The sequence below is a fragment of the Oikopleura dioica genome, chromosome 1 (genome assembly GCF_907165135.1).
Source record: "Oikopleura dioica chromosome 1, OKI2018_I68_1.0, whole genome shotgun sequence".
In the NCBI taxonomy this organism is placed as follows: domain Eukaryota; kingdom Metazoa; phylum Chordata; class Appendicularia; order Copelata; family Oikopleuridae; genus Oikopleura; species Oikopleura dioica.
Window position 1 is genome coordinate 8,649,286 of NC_137291.1, and position 19,728 is coordinate 8,669,013.

The 19,728-nt window shown below is 40.2% G+C and overlaps 6 protein-coding genes across 6 annotated transcripts; all 6 read right to left on the reverse strand.

Moving 5' to 3' along the window:
• Positions 1 to 171: 171 nt before the first annotated feature.
• LOC145706056 (transmembrane protein 41B-like) lies at positions 172 to 5,197 on the reverse strand. Its single transcript, XM_081783608.1, has 6 exons — positions 5,077 to 5,197; positions 4,741 to 4,890; positions 2,416 to 2,495; positions 2,158 to 2,238; positions 774 to 994; positions 172 to 385 (listed from the first exon to the last, which is right to left on the reverse strand). The coding sequence occupies exons 1-6, from the start codon at positions 5,116 to 5,118 to the stop codon at positions 189 to 191; spliced, it is 771 nt and encodes a 256-aa protein (XP_081639734.1). The 5' UTR covers positions 5,119 to 5,197; the 3' UTR covers positions 172 to 188.
• Positions 5,198 to 5,358: 161 nt separating this feature from the next.
• On the reverse strand, positions 5,359 to 11,442 carry LOC145701496 (uncharacterized). Its single transcript, XM_081778716.1, has 9 exons — positions 11,286 to 11,442; positions 10,176 to 10,546; positions 9,949 to 10,126; positions 9,520 to 9,690; positions 8,815 to 8,981; positions 8,487 to 8,701; positions 8,345 to 8,443; positions 5,732 to 5,850; positions 5,359 to 5,602 (listed from the first exon to the last, which is right to left on the reverse strand). The coding sequence occupies exons 1-9, from the start codon at positions 11,440 to 11,442 to the stop codon at positions 5,478 to 5,480; spliced, it is 1,602 nt and encodes a 533-aa protein (XP_081634842.1). The 3' UTR covers positions 5,359 to 5,477.
• Positions 10,244 to 14,210, reverse strand: LOC145701536 (polyprenal reductase-like). Its single transcript, XM_081778754.1, has 6 exons — positions 13,740 to 14,210; positions 13,642 to 13,698; positions 13,211 to 13,406; positions 11,759 to 11,837; positions 10,969 to 11,716; positions 10,244 to 10,546 (listed from the first exon to the last, which is right to left on the reverse strand). Exons 1-5 carry the CDS (start codon positions 13,846 to 13,848, stop codon positions 11,513 to 11,515), a joined length of 645 nt encoding a protein of 214 aa, XP_081634880.1. The 5' UTR covers positions 13,849 to 14,210; the 3' UTR covers positions 10,244 to 10,546; positions 10,969 to 11,512.
• Positions 14,211 to 14,227: 17 nt separating this feature from the next.
• On the reverse strand, positions 14,228 to 15,170 carry LOC145701547 (uncharacterized). The gene is made up of 4 exons (XM_081778764.1): positions 14,954 to 15,170; positions 14,696 to 14,903; positions 14,489 to 14,650; positions 14,228 to 14,445 (listed from the first exon to the last, which is right to left on the reverse strand). The coding sequence occupies exons 1-4, from the start codon at positions 15,168 to 15,170 to the stop codon at positions 14,292 to 14,294; spliced, it is 741 nt and encodes a 246-aa protein (XP_081634890.1). The 3' UTR covers positions 14,228 to 14,291.
• A 28-nt stretch (positions 15,171 to 15,198) lies between these two features.
• On the reverse strand, positions 15,199 to 17,277 carry LOC145699670 (exportin-6-A-like). The gene is made up of 7 exons (XM_081776944.1): positions 16,975 to 17,277; positions 16,372 to 16,820; positions 16,139 to 16,328; positions 15,929 to 16,090; positions 15,793 to 15,889; positions 15,573 to 15,741; positions 15,199 to 15,450 (listed from the first exon to the last, which is right to left on the reverse strand). The coding sequence occupies exons 2-7, from the start codon at positions 16,462 to 16,464 to the stop codon at positions 15,367 to 15,369; spliced, it is 795 nt and encodes a 264-aa protein (XP_081633070.1). The 5' UTR covers positions 16,465 to 16,820; positions 16,975 to 17,277; the 3' UTR covers positions 15,199 to 15,366.
• Positions 17,278 to 17,400: 123 nt separating this feature from the next.
• Positions 17,401 to 19,358, reverse strand: LOC145701525 (exportin-6-like). Its single transcript, XM_081778744.1, has 2 exons — positions 18,468 to 19,358; positions 17,401 to 18,090 (listed from the first exon to the last, which is right to left on the reverse strand). Exons 1-2 carry the CDS (start codon positions 19,323 to 19,325, stop codon positions 17,401 to 17,403), a joined length of 1,548 nt encoding a protein of 515 aa, XP_081634870.1. The 5' UTR covers positions 19,326 to 19,358.
• Positions 19,359 to 19,728: the final 370 nt, after the last annotated feature.

The following is a 19,728-nucleotide window of genomic DNA, read 5'->3' on the forward strand; positions in this document are numbered from 1 at the left end:
GCAATTACGATTCGTCAAGAAGATACAAATGCTGCTTCTATGCAATAACTGATGCTTCAATCAAATGATGAGTGTCCCAAATTAGCTGTCAGTCTTGATTTAGACATTTTAGACATTTAACATTTCTACTGTAATGAGATTGATGAAATGAATTATTAGTTTTCTTGATCATTCGATTTGAAGAAAAGTTATTTGGTCTTTATTTCAGTTTGAGAAGCATCAGAAAACTTTGAGTCCTTTCTCTTGAAGTAGATAGGAAGAACGGAGGCAATAGCGGAGATGACGACGAAAATGATAGATTTGAAGGTGACAGTATCAGAAGTCGAGGTCAATGTGTAAAGCGTCTGGCCCGCTTGTACCGCCAGCATCGAAAGTGGCGCCACACCTAGAAAGTTTAATAAGTTTAATCAAATTTAAACTCGTCCACTGGCAAGTCTAACACGTAATCAAAAGCTGTCTTTTTAGCCCAACTCTATAATTTACAGATTTATGAGTGTTTTTTTACATGTAAAATGCTCAAGCCGAGCTAATGACCCTCTTAACGCCGGTGCGAATGAAGATGAACATAGTTTTGAATTTCGGGTGTCATAATTGGAGAAATACGAAGGTATAGTTTAAGAAATTTCAGACTGATAATTCATTTATTTTAGGAATAGATTCTTTGTTAATTTAAGTAATTTGAAAAATTATTGCAAAATAGGGAGTAAGAAGGTATTCCGCTAGAATTTGCAAGCGTAGAATGTTATCACATAAATAGCTAGAAGAATGCATACCGATAACAGAGCCCCAGAAGAACGGCTTGAGTGGAACTCCAACAAGTGGCCCCGTGAGGTTGATAAACCAATTCGGCAAGAACGGCGTGATACGAAGAAAGAGGATGTAATTGAATAAATCGTCGGAGTGATGCTGGACTTTTTGACGCCACTCGGCCATCTTTTCCGGCATTAATCGTTTGGCCAACGGTTGCCCGACGACTTTTGACATCAAGAAGCATCTAAAAACGAACTTTTAAAAAATCCAAAATTTCGTTGTTTCTCCATCAACAAAATTAGGAATCGAGTGTTTCCGTGACAAAATTCCTCTAAAAAGGGCTTTTGAACGTGTGGATTAAAGATGAGCCACCATTTAGACATTGAGTAGCTTCCTCCGAGTATTTTTGTAAAGGAAATTATCTTATCTTTAATTCTCAGAAGAAAAAAACTGAAATAAAAATGGAAAGAGTGAGACAGCTTTGTTATCAGTTCGTATCAAAAAATCAGGTTTAGCATACTGTTGAGATGCTTGGCCAAATTGCACGGGCAATAATGTCGTACACACGTGCGTCTTATTTTAGCGCAAAATTAGCATAAAAAAGGTGCTTTTAGAAAATGGTAACGTCATTATGCTGAAATTACACGGACCTCGGTGCGCAAGTGTGTGGAGCTACGAGCTCCTCTGTTTTGGTGCTGACTCAAACGCGCCAGAACTAAGACTGTACGTCTTCAACTGATAAGAATAAGAATTGCACTGTTTGCTTTTCGTTAAATTTTAGACTGTTATAGAATTCACGTTGCCACTCGAAAAATTGAGATAACCGTGTCATAACAGGTCTGCTTCAATTTTGACCGATAAGGCGGGCAGACTGAGGATTTGTTCGGCGAATTATGTTTTTGTTTTATTTATCAGGTGCTGTTGTGCTGGGAGATACCGATTGGTTCCAGTGGACTCAAGCATCTCAATAGCTGCGGTTTAGTTTCTAACGTATATTGCTCAAAGTCAATTCTTGAGTCTCTTTTTAGAATTTTGCGAAAAGTTCAATTGAGGACATTTGTCCTCAACGCACAATTTAATATCAACAATATTCGATAAAAAAACGACTTTTGGGTCACACAAAATTGTTTGGCATCCACAATTTACACGAAATAAACAGTCGAATAATTTAATAGATGTCTAACTAAAAGGACGATTCTAAACTTAAAAACATTCCAAAAGTTTCGGGAACACGTGTTAAAGCCTTAAAATTGATCGCCTCCTGATGAAATGCGCACTTGGCGAAATACTGACTGTACAAAAATGATCGATTTTATACAAAAAAGCCACCAAATACGGGATTATGGGTCGCTGGAATCCGTATTAGCTGGTCGTACAGTCGTAATTGGAAGAGCTCGGGCTACTTACAAGCTGGCACCAGTACCGGAACAAACACAGATCAGTGGTAAAGCAACATACCAAGGCCACATGAATCCACCAAGAATAGAACTTTGAGGCAGGGTTTTACTAGGGCAGTAAATACTACTTTTTGCTATACCAAAAACTGAAGTGGAAAATGAGTTTTTTGACCGGGAAAAGATGCGTGTTCCATCATTTTCCCCAAAATAGTCGATACATTTGTTACGCCAAATAATAGTTAGCCTTCAAACAGAATGAAACCCGTTCCAGAAAGTAGATCCGGGAATTGAAAAGGTCTGCATAAACACATAGCAGCTGCACCAGGCCGACATCACTGCGTAGAAGTGCTAAAACGATGAATTTAGAAATCAATGAAAGGAGTTAAATGCCGATAAGCTCGGTGGGGGATTGATAAGCGATGAATTTCTTAAAGCGGATATGAACACGTAAGCGATAGTTGTCGAGAGTGCTACTTTGACCGTGGTACTTGATAATACTTACCCATAATACACTATGAAAGGAAAAGAGAATTTGACCAAAAATAAATTCATAAATTACCCACGCCGAAGTGCGATTTTCCTGGCGCTGTTTTATGAGCTTTTCTGTGACAGCGAACAAACGAACGGCCATGAAGGCTCTACCGCATTCTTATTAGACGTTCAGAGCAAGGGTACATGTTTCGATCATAATGCCTTGGAACTGTATTCAATGCGATGTAACAATAAGATACGGAGACATCGGAGAGAATGAATGCGAAATCTTGGGAGAGTTAGAATGTCTCGAGGGAGACGATGGGGAGAATTTGCAGCTGGAAAATTGGTAAGTGCTAGAATTTATTGATAAATACAGCTTCTATTTTCATTCTATGAAATTAAAACTTAAAAAGATACCAAATCTTATGGAATAAATAATAAAAAATGATCCGCATGAACGACAAAATACTAGTAAGATCCGCCCGTGGCAAAAATTCCGTCAGAAGTCCAGAGAAACGTGCAAATAAAAATAACTCGATAAGACTCTATCAATCTGGCCAGTTATTTCGATCAATTTCGCCATGCACCTGAAAATCTCAACGATAAATCTGCAACATGTTAAACGAAACTTTCAGTTACTACCCATGCCAAACCGAATTCACAAGCTGGCAAATAGATGATATGGTTACGCAAAGGCTGATTCGCAGTTGCGCTTCTAGCGAAATGAATATTGACCCAGATATATTCAAAATCGAAATTTCAACGTTCAACCAAAATAATTGCAACTACAAGAATTCCGAAGACGCGTTCTTTGAAGATACTGTGTGTTATAATGGCTCGGCCGAGACTAGTGTGCTGGAGTGTTATCAGGGTCCGGTTGGTAAATATTATGGGGAGGTTTCATAAGAACATGCTTCGGTCGGGTTTTCGGTTCACCGAAAGAAACTGTCTGTGTGCCAACGCAGCAGTATTTAATAGTTTCATTTGAAAACAACATGAAACCGTTAACAGAAAATGCAAGTACGACACACAGGCGAGTCCCATAGACAAAGACCTACAGACAAAATGTGTAGAATGCAAAGAAAGCGACGAGAACAACCCAAGCGATTATAATTATTGTTTGAATGAGCCTGTTGAATCAGAATTTCCAACAAAAATCTGCGACTCATCAGCTGGCTGTTCATTGATACAAAGAGAGGCCGAGGAACGACGGTGGGAAAATGGAAACGAAAGTTTGATTAAGAAAACAAAGATTGTACAACGGGCGTGCAAAGACACTGTACCGACAGAAGACTTGGGCCGGATAAACATCAGAGAGGAGGTGTCACAGTGCCGCGGTGACTTGTGTAACAAGCGGAAGTTCGATCCAATTTGCCTCCCGACGATTACCTCAACTACTTCAAGTACCACTACCACTACTTCCACAACGACCACCTCCACTACAACATCAACTACGACAACCTTTACAACAACAACTTATACTACAGCACCCCCAACGACGGACACAAAAACATTATTGACAACATTTCCAATAACAACATTAACTACAATACATCCTCTCAAAACAACAACAACCCGTTTAATGACAAGTCCAACCACGCTAAAACCATCTACAAGCCAAGGTTATTTTCATATTCTTGAACGAGGGACCAGAGAATTGACGCAACTGTCATAATCAACAAATATTCAACAATGACGACATAATAGAATAATGTCACTTTTGACTTTCTATTTCAGAAATAACTACGCTGAGATCAACAATTTCTTCGACAGCAAACACAAAAACAACAGTTGCTGACAGGGGAACCACTTCAACTGTCCTCGATTATTCTACGCAAGCCCCTTTGACAACTGTAATATCTTCTTCAAGCACTACTGATCCCCAGCAACGCACAGTGTCACTCGCAATTATTGCTACGTTAGGGGGAACATTCCTAACTATATTTATTATTATGATCGGTCTTCGACGCCGCTGAGTTTTTCTAAAATTCAATAAATTTCCATTTTTTTATCGACAAAAATCTCTCGTGTGCAATAAATCGCTGCCCAAGCAATTTCATACGCTTGATATTTCTAAGTAAATTTCTGGAGCAGAAGCTCTTTGTCAAGAAATACTTACAGTGCTCTGATACACAGAAATAACTCGAGCAAGGTTTTTTGCATCGTCCAAATTTCGCGGCAGTTTGATATGAACAAGCTCATCGGGGCTGAAGTCGGGTAATTGCAGGTAAACATTGTATAGTCCGAAGGCAGCGCAGATAAATATACACTAGAAGGAATATTGAAGGAAATTTACAGTCATTCATAAAATTGAAAATAGAGCCTTAAATTTTAAGGTGCAAATCAAATTTACGGGGAACATGACAAGTCGAGAAATCCCGTATTATCAGCTGGATTTTGACTTTCAAAAAAGACTTCGAAAGAGCAACAACTCCGGACAGTTGAAAAAACATACCAGACATAAGGTGGCGGCTTTTTGAAAGCTCAATTCAGCCATCTTTCTTTCTCTTGTTCTCAATTTTTATATAAAGTGTCAAGATTTCAACTTTTCTTCGAGCTAGCGCATTCTGAACAAGGTGAGCTTTGGGGACGATAGGTCACGTGTCTTCTAATAGACGTTTGTCTCAGACAAACTTAAAGTCGGCTATCCAGGAAGGCTCAGCAGGAAGCCACGATTAATCTTTGCCGGAACATCGGATTGAACGTTGAAGATTATTGGAAATGAGTAAACAATTTTCCAGAAAAAAAACGGTATTTTCGAAGCAACGGGTTCGAATATGTTTAAATATATTTCATGGCAGCTGAATGAATTGAAATGAAGTGAATGAATGATACAGTAGCGTTTAAAATAAGAGTCTAGTCGGACAATTCGCCGTCCTCAATTTCACCCTCCTCCGGATTGACCTGTTTAGAAGCCTTTGGCTCCCGTGGAGGAGTTCTGATGCGCTGGGCTTGCTTTTGGGCAGTTTCGGCTAGCTCGTCTAAAAATGGGCGTATAATTAGCTCCGGTCATAATACAACGTCAATAGTCCACGTGAGTGGATGAATATTAATTTTTTATCAATTTTCGCTTACATAAAATTGACAGTATTTCTTGACGTTCAAATTACCTCTGATATCGAAGCTTGGTTTATGGTGACGAATTTGGGCAGCTTGGTGGTGATAAGGGGTGAAGTGGCGAGGTACGGCCCAGCCTGGACGGCGACTGGAACTTGAGCCGGCGGATGATCTAAATAAGCGAACATAATGACGAAAAGGAGGAAATTTAATAATAAAGGAGGTTGATAAATATATTGTATTCCATGCTGGGATAAATGATAATTGTTTGATAAAGGGCCTTCTGCTTGAAAAAGGCAAGCGGTTTACGTGATCTCTTTCTTAGTTTTGCTTTTTTGAAATGAGTTTGCGATCTGATCGAAAACAGACTCCTCGTCCTCTGGAGGGGCGTCAAGCGTCAGGTGCCGATTATCTGGGCACAGAAGTGTCAAAACATTATGTCAACTTTCAAGTTGCTCAAGGAAACGCTGCTTTCGTGAGCACCTGTTATTTCACTTTCACTCCGATTGATCACGAAAGCAGGTACCGAGCTGAAGCTCTTTCGTGAAAAAGAGGCTGTGAAAAAATCTTACGACGCTTGACAAAATCGGCAAAGATGCGCTCGTGGTACTCTTCGTTCGTCTCGTTGTCCTTCCGCTTGAGATCCGGATATTTGATGTTCTTAATTTCATAATTAAGATCGCTGAGCCGCCTTGAGCTTGCGCTTATCTACCTTGTGCGGTTCGTAGAGAAGATCAATGATGGGCACGTTGTCCGGTAAAAGTTCATGGCCGAATGTGAACTTCCAAGGCTGCTTCTCTTTGAAATCGTTGAATGCATCCATGACTTTTTTTCGCGCTGCCCTGACCCTTTTTCCAGCTCGTGTTCCGCGAGTTGTTTTTGTTTTCGATTTGTATGGCTTACTAAAGAAAAAGATAAAGTTGAGGATGAGGAGATAACCCATACCGTCGGTCATATCGACGGATATTCTTCTTTTTCCGAGATGGTGAAGGGCTGAATTTCGGGCTCGATGAACGACTATACTTCGAGTGATATCGTTTTCTTGGTCGGTCGGGAGCACGACTTCTTGATCGTCTTCGCGAGTAACTCCAGTCTGATCCACTTTCGGATGATGCGGACCAGGAAGAGCAAGAACACGTGCTACAAGATCGTGAAGAACGAGAGGATGAACGACCTCGCGATCGTTGATAGTCAAAATCAGTTTTGACTAGGGGAGTTCCTGGATCACATTTGATTGTTGGAGAACCAAAGGGTACCCCTTCAGTTAGCGAGTAAGGACTTGGAGAACGAGTTTTGCCGCGACTATGAGTTGCGACGCGGGCATGCTTACCCGATGCTGCGCGACTTGGACTGCGAGATCTTCTGGTTTCTCGTCTTCGGTGTTTACGTCGTTTTCGTTTCGGAGTGAGACTTCGTGCGCGGCTTGAAGCAGAGCGAATGGGGGAGATTGAAGTTGGAGTGCGGCTTCGGGTTTCGACAGTTCGCCGGAAACGCTTGGGAATCGGACTTGATGTTCTTCGACGAAGAGAAGGACTTCGCTCAATGCTTGAATCTCTTTCTCTCAAGGTTTTCTTGGATCTTTTCTTGGACTTTTGCCGTTCCCATTCTTTGCGAGAAAGATAGCCACGGCTGCTTGCAGTATTCGATCTATATTCTGCTTTCCTTGCTCGCCTTTCTGCCTCTGTTCTTGGGCGATGAGCTGACGATTTATCCCAGTGCATGAGTTTAACAATTTATGATAAAGTATGCAACGTGCAGCTTCAAAGTCAACTCATTTTTTAAATCCTTGTTTTTGAATATACATGTTCACAACCGGCGCAATACAAAAGACATATTCTGTTGAATCTGCATTAATTTAAAAATGTCTACACAAGTAATGCCCTGACAGTATTTCTGAGAATGTAAAATTACGAAATATAAACTCAGCCTGCGACGACGCGACTTGTTCCTAAAATTTTGATGAGTGATCCATTAGATGAATTTAAAAAACTTTTTGCAGGCGAAATTCTGACTTGGTCTGATTTGTAGCCCTATAGAAAGCTCGGAAAATTTTGAGTCGATTCGACCAAGTCGTTTTTGAAATTTTCTAGAGAATGACGTCACAAATGACGTCAGAAAATTCCAAAAAGCCAAAACTTTGAGTCTTATTTTTACAGCGTTCCTGATCGAATTTTTCGGTGTTTTATAGCTCAAATGAAAGCTTATTAAAAACTGTACTAAGGTTCTTAAGGATTAGGAAAAAAAATTTGAAAAATTTGGCTCTAGAATTTTCCGAAAAAAAAATTTCGAGCAAATGAAAATCCAAGAAAAACCTTAGTACAGTTTTTCATAGGGATTAATTTGAGCTATAAAACATGAGAAAATTACGTCAAAAAGGCCCAGAAAAAGTGACTCAAAGTTTGCCCGAAATGGCTATTTTTGCCAACTTCTAGCGTCATTTATGACGTCATCGTCTGACTGTTTTGGTCTGAAATTAGTCCAGTCGACTCAGAATTTTACGGGCTTTCTGATGAATATAAAAACAGGCAAAGTCAGGATTTTGCCTGCAAAAAGTTTTTTAAATTCATCTTAATGGAATCATATAAGACTACAAATGTAATTCACATATGAAGCTACTATGTAGTTATTGTCGCTTATTGAAGCGTGGGATAAAAAACCTAACTAACCTGGATCGAGACTCAGAAGACGGACGTCCGAAAGAATCGGAGCGTCGGTCGCGATCGGACCTTCCTTCAGCACGCTCCTTCGATTTTCGTCGGCTTCGGCTTCAAAATAAAATAGAGTTCCTAGATTTTCCTCTTCCAATACCTTTGGGAATCGTCATCCGAGCTAGAAGACGAAGAGCTCGAAGAAGATGACGAAGAAGATTTTCTCGACCGCCGAGTCGGAGTTCTACGTCTCTCTTTTCGGACATCATCCCTTTCAGAACTATCTCGTCGTTTTCGATCCCGATCTCGACTATTGTCCCGCGATCTTCCCTTGCTCCGCGATCGAGGACTTTTGGAAGCGTAGTCTTCGTAAGTCTTAAAAAAACATTGACTCACAATAGAATTGATTCAATTGAATTGAAGAGCTTTTCATTTTGATTCACCAAATTTAGATAACTGTCACCTAAAATCACATTTCTAACCCTCACCGGAGATCCTCGCGGAGCTCGACCATCCGGTGGACTTCTTCGCGAAGGACGACGACGCATTCTTTCCTTTCTTTCGCGCTCTTCTCGAACCAAACGCGATTCGCGCATTCGAGGCCGCTTTCGTCGATCATCACTCGATGACGAGCTCGAGCTAGAGTCGGAGTCATCTTCAGACGGATTTTGAAAAAAAATATACAGTTAGCACCGTTAACTTCTCAATACACGTGGTCGGTTCAACCGACCACGGCGAGTTTGAGCCGCCGTTATTTCTCTTGTGATAATCCGTTTGACCTGATTTTTGTAATGTGAGCTAAGATGACTAAAACGAACCACTTTCTGAAATTTTGGATGTTTTCTCAAAAGTGGTGGCGTTTTGCATCGGATTCATCTTTCATTCTACAGCTGCAAATCCAGAAAGTGTTTTTCAAAAGTAATTGTTTATCCTGATAGGTGAGTGTTCAAGCTTTCCAGCGATATGAATTGTTACCTTTTTACCCGCCGCAAACGAAAGTTAAAGCTAAAAGTTTTGAGCGCTCTTTCTGACAATCCGAATTTTGCGCGCCGCGCGGGGCTGAATAATGCATTGTGGTCCCCTCACCCGACCCCGTGTTTTGAGCGCTTAGTTGCGCGCCCGTGTATTGAGAAGTTAAAATTGGCATGTTTATCTTGCGAAAATGATTGTTTTCAGTTTTCTCTAATCCGGACCTGAGGAGCTGCTACTGTCGCTACTGGAGCTGGAAGTATCAACAACCACACGTTTCTTAACTGCTGATCCACCAGCGATCTCTACTATCTTTGGAAGGCCCGGAACGGCGTTTTCAACTTCCGGAGCCTGGTCTCCTAAATCTTCATCCATGATCGGTGTTGCTCCACCATCTAAAAATAAAATTAATGAAAAGGCAAAGTATGGTTCTAGAAGATTCAATAAATCACTAGAAAACCTTCGTACAGTAGATAAGTGATCTTCTGCAAGATTTAGATTTGGTTTAGAAAGCGATCCCATCTCCGCCCGGAGTTCCGAGCTACAAGCAATTTTGTCACGCTGCCTGCGCATGCTCACACGTTAGCGAAATGCAAGAAATGGGACGTCCCGTGGCGAAAATTAGCAACAATAAAAGAGGAAGAAGCTTCTACCTGACTCCATTGAAACATCGTCAGCCGCGCCGAGATTACCGGCATTTGGATCGCTGGGGAACAAACCGCTAAGCGCCGAGTTTTGAAGTTTGTTGAGCAGACTAGCAAGGCCGCCGCCGCCCGGTGCCGGTTGCTCGTCGTGTATCGGAGATGCATCCGGAGAATGATAATCATCTCCCTTTTAATGGTTCCAGATAAGGGTTTATTTTGATGTGTTCTATTTTCACCGAGGCCAGTTTTAACCGGTTTAAGAAACCGGGATTATTTTCAGAATAGATAAGGAACCATTCCTCGTGCTCTCGCTGCTGGAGAAACTTGAGTCGTTCGTCTAAAGTCATCGAGTCCAAGTCCACTTCTTCCTGGCTGCTTTGATTTTCCTGTTTGACATCCGCTAATTTCCGCCCATGCGGAGGCAAGTCAACATCCATTTGGAAGTCGCTGGACAGTTGAGTTGTTGGGACGACACTTTGAATAGGCGGTATTCGATTTTGACCTGACGATTGAGGCTGCTCATTATTCACGATTGACGAGTTAGAAGTAGAGGGATCTTTTGGTGGAGTTTTCGTAACTTCAGAGGTCTTCTTGGGAGATTCTTTTTCTGAAGAACAGTTTTAAAAACTCGCTGTCTATAACAAATATAATTTCAAAATGCATTTTTTCTGGAAAATATAATTATAAGAGACTCGATGGCGCTTGCGGTGGTCACCGTCAATGTTTGATCAAAATTAATCTCAAGTTCAAAATCTCAGCAGAAATCGTCCGCTAGGAAAACCGCATTTAACCCTGATGAATTTCACGCCGGAAGGAAAGAAAGCAGAAGAGAGGAAGTTTGTCTTTTCACGTGGATCGCTGCAAATTAGCAGCAAATGTGAACTGTTGAGCGATTAGATATGGCGTCAAACTCGAGCTCAAGAATTAACCATATTTGTTCAATTCGAAGCGATCGAATGCTCACTGCTTGTTACGTTCGCGCATTTGAAATTCCAAAAGCGGATTTTTCGATGGCTTATTCTTTCTTACTTTTTAAGGCAATCTCTTTTTCTCGCTCCTCCATCATCTGTGTGGCCGTTCGCTCAACTTCCGGGCGGAGATGCTGATCCTGGTTGGATTTCATCAAGTCGCTTATGATTTTCGGAAGGCGAGCAGAGAAGAGCTCTCCTCCGTGCATATGTGTCCGGAGTTGGCGCATCATGTCTTCTTTTCTGATGGAAGGTTTCCATTGCTGGTTCGAGAGGAAACTTATCACGAGATAGAAATTATATGAAGCTGGTAGTGACTAGGTAATCAATGGTAATCGACAGATGTGTCCCATTCTACATAAACTTTTCTACTCTGACTTGAAACTTGCTTGTCCAAATCACTCCTAAGCGTCGTATAAACTGGATTTTCCTCGACCATCTGCAAGCATGCCTTTCTAAGGACATCATAGGTGCCATCAGCTTTCAATCTCTTTATCAAAACTTGCTCCGAAAAGCCTTCATTTATCGATACCATGTCTACAAAACAGACTGTTACGATAAGAAGTGACTGGCTATCCGTTTTTCTGATGCTGGAAAAAACATGTCTAGAAAATGAATGGAACAAGAGCTTTTCGACCGGCGACTTGAGACGTTCCAAATTTTGAATTGTAAAAGTCTAGGGTCATTCTGGCAGAGATTGATTGATTGATTAAAGTGAAGAAGAACGGAAAGAACATGTGAAAGCCACCGATAGGCAGGAGAGCGAGGTAGAAGAGAATTTCAGAAGCAATCGTTGGGGACATAATGTACTAAAATAGAATCGAATTAGGGCAGGGGCACCGATTTCTTACTGTAAATAGACCACTTCGCGGAGGACAAGAGTTTTTTTGCGCATTTGGGTCAGATCGAAGATTTGCCATTGCTCGTATGCTAAATTGATAGAACTTGAAATAAGAAATCAATTTAAATAGACAAATGATGAATTACCATAAAAATTTTTCGGGCAAAAAAATTTTTTTTGAGATATTGGTATATTCTGAAAGTCCAAGTCAAAATTAGTCGATTCCCAAATTTCTAGGGCTCAATGACGTCATGATGACGTCATTTATGATGAATAAATGTCCGAAAAGGCTCCAAATTCATGAAACTTTGGAACGCTTTTTGAGGCTGTTTTTGCTGGAAATAGATTTTTCGATTTCAAAAATTGGACCGGTCGGTAATGGTTGATATTCAATGGTTTGATCCCGGGTCCCTACGTAGTTTTTCATGGAAAATCCGAATCCGTCGAGAAAAATAAAATTAAAAAACGTTTTCGGCTCGAAAAAGCGTTCCAAAGACAAAATTTTCAAATCAGCCCGATGACGTCATAATGACGTCATCTGACCCTAGAATTTGGTGATTCTGTATAACTTTTTACGGGCTTTCAGAATATACCAATATCTCAAAAAAAATTTTTTTGCCCGAAAAATTCTTATGGTAATTCATCAAATAGACATTGATAAATTCCTGATGATTTGAAATTTATTGGGATGCGTGTTCGGATTAATTCATTTTCAGATTTATTCAAAGGGATTTATTTCGAATACAAACTTGATAGCAGCATCAAAAACGCATTTTATAGCATAAACATAAGATGAGAATCATTTTAATGGTTTGTTCTATAGGTCGAATCCTATTATTATATCAATATTATTAAATGCTTCATTTAATAATATTTTTCAACTAAAAATAAATCTTCATTTCTGCGAGGAGCTTCTTTCTCATTTTCTTCACTTCATCATCCTTCAAGTTGCTGTTTTTGATCAGAGCCAGTAGCTCCAACTTCTCTCGTTTGATTCGAGCAGCGAGCTTTGCTTCGGTTTCTGTAACTTCGTTAATGCCTTCGTTGATGGAGAGTTTTCGAACGATAAGCTTGAATTCTTCTTTTTCGAGCATTTTGATGAAAACTCTTTTGCTTTGGATAAGTCTTTCATGGTTATCGGCTGTACACAAGAGATGAGATGCGTTCTTCATTTTGTAAAAATTTAAATAGGATTAAAATTAAAGCTGTGTTTCTGAATTGCCTGAAATCAAATGGTTTTATACAGTAACTCTTTGGAAGATGGCGCTGCGGGGCTACCAGCTGTTTCCAAGCGGGGAGTCAAGATGGGTTAGGTCTCCCGCGTGAGAGAATAGGTTTAGATCGAGATCTTTCAGAAGATTTCTTGATACGGAAATCGATCTTGAATCTTCATCTCTATCGTTTTTCACCTCGGCGGCGAATTAATGCACATAAAAGCAGAAGATTTCACAAATATCCTTACCTCAAGTGTTGATAGAAGATCGCGGAAAAGACTGCTGTTATCTTGAAAATTGAGCCAGGAGATAGCTCCTTGTCAAAGTCAAGAGCATCGGGCAAAGAAGCCAGCGTACTTAATGGAACCAGAACGTAAAAAACATGACCAAGCGCATAGTGAGCGATCGACATGACATTTTTAGACTTCGCTATAAATATAGACTCTCAAAATAGGGCTCGAGTTAACGGAGTTATGCAATGCAATAATATGGGCCAAAATAGCTTTAGCGATTTTCAAAGAAGCTTTCTGGGGCAATTGATATGAGCAAATTGCAATATTTTGTTACTTAAGATTGCTTTAGCAGATGTTAATTAGTAAATAAGTTGATATGAGCGTCTAATTTTGGTGACAAATAATTCACTGTTTTCTCCAAAATTGTAATTATATCGAACCCGTTCCTAACAACCGCTGCAGAAGATGAACAAGAACGAGCCATCCAAGTAAGGGAACACGATCTAATGACACCCTTTGAAAGTCGAAAATGAACGCGCCTTACCATCAAAGTCGTGTATCAAGAGTCGCATTACGCCTTTACGTAATTTTGGGTTGCTTTCGCCAACTGTAAATAGACTCAGATCCAAAATCGGATGCATCGCAATCGACATGAGTCCTATTTCAGGCAAACTAGGTTGGCCGTCTTTTTTTTAGGTTGAGCAAATGAACCGCGAATAGACTGATTTTGGTAGGAAATGAACCATTTTTGTTTGTTTATCCGGATTTCTTCAACCGTTCCCAAGCACCAGCGATAGAGCAGAAGAAGAAAGAACAAACTTCCTAATAGATAAAAGTGGGTAAACCAGGCTTTCGGAACGTCAAAAGGGTATGTTTTGACTCTTGTCTTCCCGAATGTTGTGAGTTGTTGGAATAACCCGTTATTGGTGATGATTTTTGGCGAGGTAACGGCGAGTCCGGCAACAGTTAGAACAATCCAAATACAGTCGATAAGGTAGAGTTCCATTCTTAATTCAAACTGCACTTGAATAATGAAAAAAATGATCAACTAGGCTTGATAACTGGCAGGTCTGATAAAGAAGGAGAACAGTAAAAATCATAGGAACGAAATTGCCTTGTCGTTGCGATCGAGCAACTTTTGTGAATCTTTGATAATCTTCTTTCTATCCGCGCGATTTTGAATGTCTTTGGGGTCAAGTTCCACAGCATCGCAAGCTTCCAGCAATTTCATCAATGCTTCATTTATTCCCCTGAAAAAATTGATTAAAATATCAGCAGAAAATATATTCATACTTGTATGATTTGCAAAGTTTCTTCGAGTTCTTGTCCTCGCGTTTGGTGAATTCTTTGTTGAGTCGGCGACTTTTTTGTTTAAGATCCTGGAATCGCTCTTGAAGATCGTGGATTTGTCGAGAATCCTCGAGGAAAATGTTGACGCGATTCTTCGGCGGAGATCTTGAAATGTTATCAAACCTTATACTTATCTCCAATGATAAGTACCTTGACCGAGATCTACTTCTCGAGCGATCTCTGGAGTAATCTCTTTCGCCATCTGAATCTGAGCTCTGAGACGAATCGCTTCCGGAATTTGCCGCGGCCGCTTCTCGAGCCTCTTGTTCAGCTTCAAGTCGCTCCTCGAGCTTTTCTTGCTCTTTGCGCTTTCTGGCTTCATACATTTCTCTGCTCGGATCTTCAGGCAGCCCATTGACTAAAGAAATCCCCATGTAAAACAATTCTAGCATGAAACTACAAAATTACCTTTTTGAATCAAAAGATCAAGCCAAACTGCGAAATCCGCAGCTTTTTCTTCTAACAATTCTTCTAAGTCCTCCCTAATAGCATCAAATCGCTTCTTTCTCGCGAAGATGATCATCACAAAGTCGATCAAGTCATCATCCTCCTCGATCTTCATGGCGGCGAGTTTCTTTTTGATCGCCAATCGGAATTTCACTGTTATTTCTGCTGTTATGTCCATTCTGAATTGCATTATTGAGGAGAAAATCTGAACTTTTGAATGTTTAATATTCAGTTGTTGAACGAAGAATGGGGGTACAGATGCTTTTTTTTTGTGTGTGCCAGTAGTGGTGCTTTTTCTTATTTGATTATGATATGCGATTGTTGAACTGTGCGAAAACATAAAATGGTTGACAAAAGAAAAAGGGATTTGAATATCAGCCTCTGGAAGCGATGAGAACGGATCGAATGATGCTCAGAAACGTTGGAAAGTCGGTGTTGAGTGATGGAACTGTGTAACTCTAGGAGAAAAAAATGAGAAATGAATTTCAAGTGCAAGATAATCAGGGCGATAAGGGCCTCCGTTCATGTAATATCCTAGTCGTGGAAGTAGAGACATCCGTTGGTCTGGGGATTTACTTACGGAGAGATGCTTAGGTAAAGTGTTTGTGAATATGGATTGAAGGTCGCATATTTTGTTCTCGTAGAACGTGTGGTGAAGCAAAGTTATCAGCTCATCCTCGATAATAAGGTGTTGGCCAGCGAGTAGGGTGCTGGAGACGGCCCCGACAATTAACGGGTTGATATTTACTCTAAAACAGAAATCGAGTTAGCTGCTCAGGGAACTGAGATTTGATAATTACCGAACAGCATCGTTAGAAAAGAATTTACGCTCTTTTTGAAGCTCGAGAAGGAGATTTAGTGCATTTCTGGACAGTGTTAGATCAGTAGAAGTGATAGCTACAGAAAGTTAATTAATGTTTATTAGAGAAACGTTACCAGTGATAAAGTAACGAATAATTTGCATAAGAGTCTGTTCATTTTGGATTTTTGGATAACTCGAGCCGGGAGAGTTGGATTTGAAGTGCGAAGAAAGAACGTTGCCCGGGAAAAAGAATCGATATTTGACGGAAATGATCCTCTTCAAAAGCGTCAATCCAGCTGAATAAATTTAAATTCCAGCGAAAACTCATTTATTGAACCGCCTACCAGCATGGACAGGAGGCGACATTTCAGAAGCAGGAAGAATTATATTCATCGTGAGATTAAGAACGACGGGTAGTATTTCCGCATCCTTGCAGTACTCGACTACCGCGGAAATGATCTTTGTCATGTTCTCCAGGAATTGAACCCCTTCTTCTTTCAGCAAAAGCTCATTTGCTTTCTCAACAGAGAATCCCTTCAAATTCACGATAACTTCAAAGAATTTTTCAAAAACAAACCTCATAGCAAGCCTGAACAGTTCTTCTCGTCAGTTCCATATCTTTCGTCGCTTCTTGCTTCATGCAATTAAAGTAGTCAGTCGTTAGATTCATCGCTGCCTTCGTCTCCTTTATATCCACATTGAAAGTGTTTATATGTGGCACGCAGTCGAAGACGATATTTCTTATTCCCGCAGAGCACGATTTCCTGCAGGCGACGGATTCCGAATAAACCAAGAAGCAACAAGAACTGATGAAATCGAACCTGGCCGACTGTGATTTTACAAGACTCGTGAAAAGCTCCGTCCTCTCCGGCCATTTTTGATCTGCTTGAGTTGTATTTGGATAAGGGAGCAAGAAAAGACTCGCCAGCGCTTTCAGAACAATCGTTTTCGTTTCCTCGGTCAGGGGAATGTTCTTTGGACTGGGGCCAATACCACCAATTGAATAAAGTTCACCTAGCTCGCTCGCTGAATAATTTTTATAACATAGAGTGGATATGCATTTTAGATCGCGTTTTAGAGGTTTTCAAAGTCAAGCCCTGTTCAACTAAATGCACATAAACGCGACTTTTTATCTCCGATGGCCTGAAATTTGAAAATTAAGTCTTCAAAATAAACGCACCTAGGATATCAGCGAAATGGGGCCGCACAATACTCGCCCAACACTGTAGCAACTGAGCAGCCACTTTTTGAATCTTTTGCGTTTCTTTGCTCGGCTCTAGAAGTAAAACTGGGATGGAAATGTGCAGAACTTTTCGCGAGAGATGAACGACCGGTGCTGACTCGAGTTTTTCTTTCGTGTCTATTGAAAGAGTATTTTGGGCTTTTGCGTAAAACTGCGAAAGCCAGTGCTGGTATGGGCGGAGTGCTGAGAGGACTTGGCAGTGTAGTTCGATTATGGATGCGCTGTGCGATTTGGAATGGACGACCTTTTAGATGATAACAAAGTTGGACTCTTAGAGACTCGCAAATCAAATTTATTAACCTCGATTTAGAGAGACTCGCAAATCAAATTTATTAACCTCGATTTAGATTATTCAATTTTATATCATTCCTGGTAAAGTTTTTCCGCTAGCTCAAGAATCAACTCAAGTATCAATTTCACATCTTCCTCGAATTTTTGAAATTCTTCCCCGAGAAAATGTTCCGTTAATCTTCCAGCGACCTGCAAAAGAGTCCCAAGATCGAGAATTTTCGCATCAGTGAAGCTTTGCGGCTCGCTGAGAAATTGAGAAACTGTAGATTTGAGATTTGGAATGAGCGCGGTGAGAATATCCATCGGCTTGAGGCAGCAAATCCTAGCGATTATTTCGATATTCGCTGTGATGAAACTGCTCCTTTCTGTCTCGCCGGATTCATCCGTTTCTTCGTTGTCGAGAGTCATCAACAAATCCGCGGAGAATTGAACCTGTGCCTTGTTCAATGACTCGTTGAACAATGAAACAAGAAGCTCTTGATAAGTCACCGAGGGTCGCTCGCCAAGGAACTTTGACCATTCAAGAACCATCAGCTGATCCAGGAATTCATCCCAAATTTCCAGACATGCGAGAAAAGCTTCCGTGTTTTTCTGCGAAAAAGTAAACTTGAATAGAATCGATAGCAAGTCCATAATCGGAAATTCTTTCTGACTCTCAAAGAAAGTGAAATGAGAAGACATGAATACGCGGCAAATATGGACTAGACGAGGGACGTAATTGTTTCCAGAGTTCCAGTGAAGAAATGAGCTTTCTACGCAATGCTTCATTTGTGTGAATAAAAGTTATTAAAGGACATCAATTGTTTCATAATAAGAATGAACGTCATTTTAAGAAATTACGTCAGAACGAAAAGCGTCAATTCAATTATCAAAAGTGTTATTTACCAACTAAATATGATGAAGTCTCTTTATAAGGCGACACTTATGTTTTCTATCTATTATTATTAAACATAGAATTATGAGAAATAAACGAAGCCCCTCTATTGAGAAAATTAACTACATTATCAGCCGTTACGAAGATGTTCACAAAGAGGTTTCATCTGTAGAAAAAGCGAAGAAGAAATCGTCAACTTTACAGCAAGAAAAACTTCGATTGAGAATTTCAAAACTTATTTCAAAATAAAATTTTCACACAATGCCTCGTTTTCAGTAAGCGTCGCAATGACTTGAAAAATTGACTCCAAAATCGAGCTGAAAACAGCCAAACTCGTTGGGTTTGTTCTGTAATCGGCCATCACTGTTGAACATGATTTATTCTTGCCAGAAACAAAGTCAATAATGGTTTCGAGAATCTGGGCGGAAATTTCGACGTTTTCTTCAGTTGGTTTCACGGCGAAAGAAACCACGTGTTTAAAGCAGTCGCCGAGATTGTCGGTAGAAAGAGAGTAAATGCTCCCTAGTGAGCCAAGGAGCTTTATAGCCATCATAACTTCGGCTTTATTTTGCTGAAAATCGGAAAGTTTCTGCAGGCTGTCAGTGACAACAGGAATTATCAACTCTGGCTGGGAAAGGATAACGTCGTGCACTTTCGGTCTCAAGCGTGTCATGTGATCGTTGTTGTCGATTTCTTCAAAGAGTATTTGAAGAATCTCCAGATGAATAGGCCTCGGAAAATTGGAACAGACCTGAATCGCATTTCGGCTTTCTTGCATTGAAATAACGACCATCAGAGCGATGCATTTGCAGACTTTTGTCTTTATAAATCCTCTCTGTCCAGTGTACTTCGCTAGCGCTTCGAATATTTCTGTTTGTTTTTGGCCGTTTTTAATGAGCGCCATTTGGTTTCTGGCGATAAACTGCTCCAGAGTGGATAAAACGTAGGTAAATGTGGTTGATTCTGTCTGATTTCGATGGTCATTAACGAGAAGGAGGAGATTGTCGAGGCTTGTTTGGGTGGTCCACTGATTTAAAATTTGACTTATTTCGCGCAGGCGAAGTACAGGAACGCCTGCAGTATGCAACTCAGCGGTAATTCGATGGAGACTATCATAATCCATCTTAATTGTTATTCATTTTGCTTTCTGGTGAATTTAATTATCATTTATTAAATATTAAATAAGCGGTGTCAAAAACGGTGTGAAGCGATAAGGCAGAATTTGGTGGTCATGAATTGTTAGAAAGATTCGGAACGGATTAGCGGAAAGTTCACAATAATAGATAGGTCATGTGGGAGTTGTTAAAGTTGAAGGAGCGAAGTTGATATTTTTTGAAAAGATGTTTAATTTTTGATTTTCTTTCTCAATTATATTCAATATTCAGAGGCATGCAGTCAAAATTAATTGAACAAGAACACAGTGCAATACTTGCAAAATAAGAAATTTTAAATAATCACATTTTAAGGTTTATTATATACAGAAGAACGCATTTTATTATATTTTCGGAATCTTAAAAAGCTGTAGG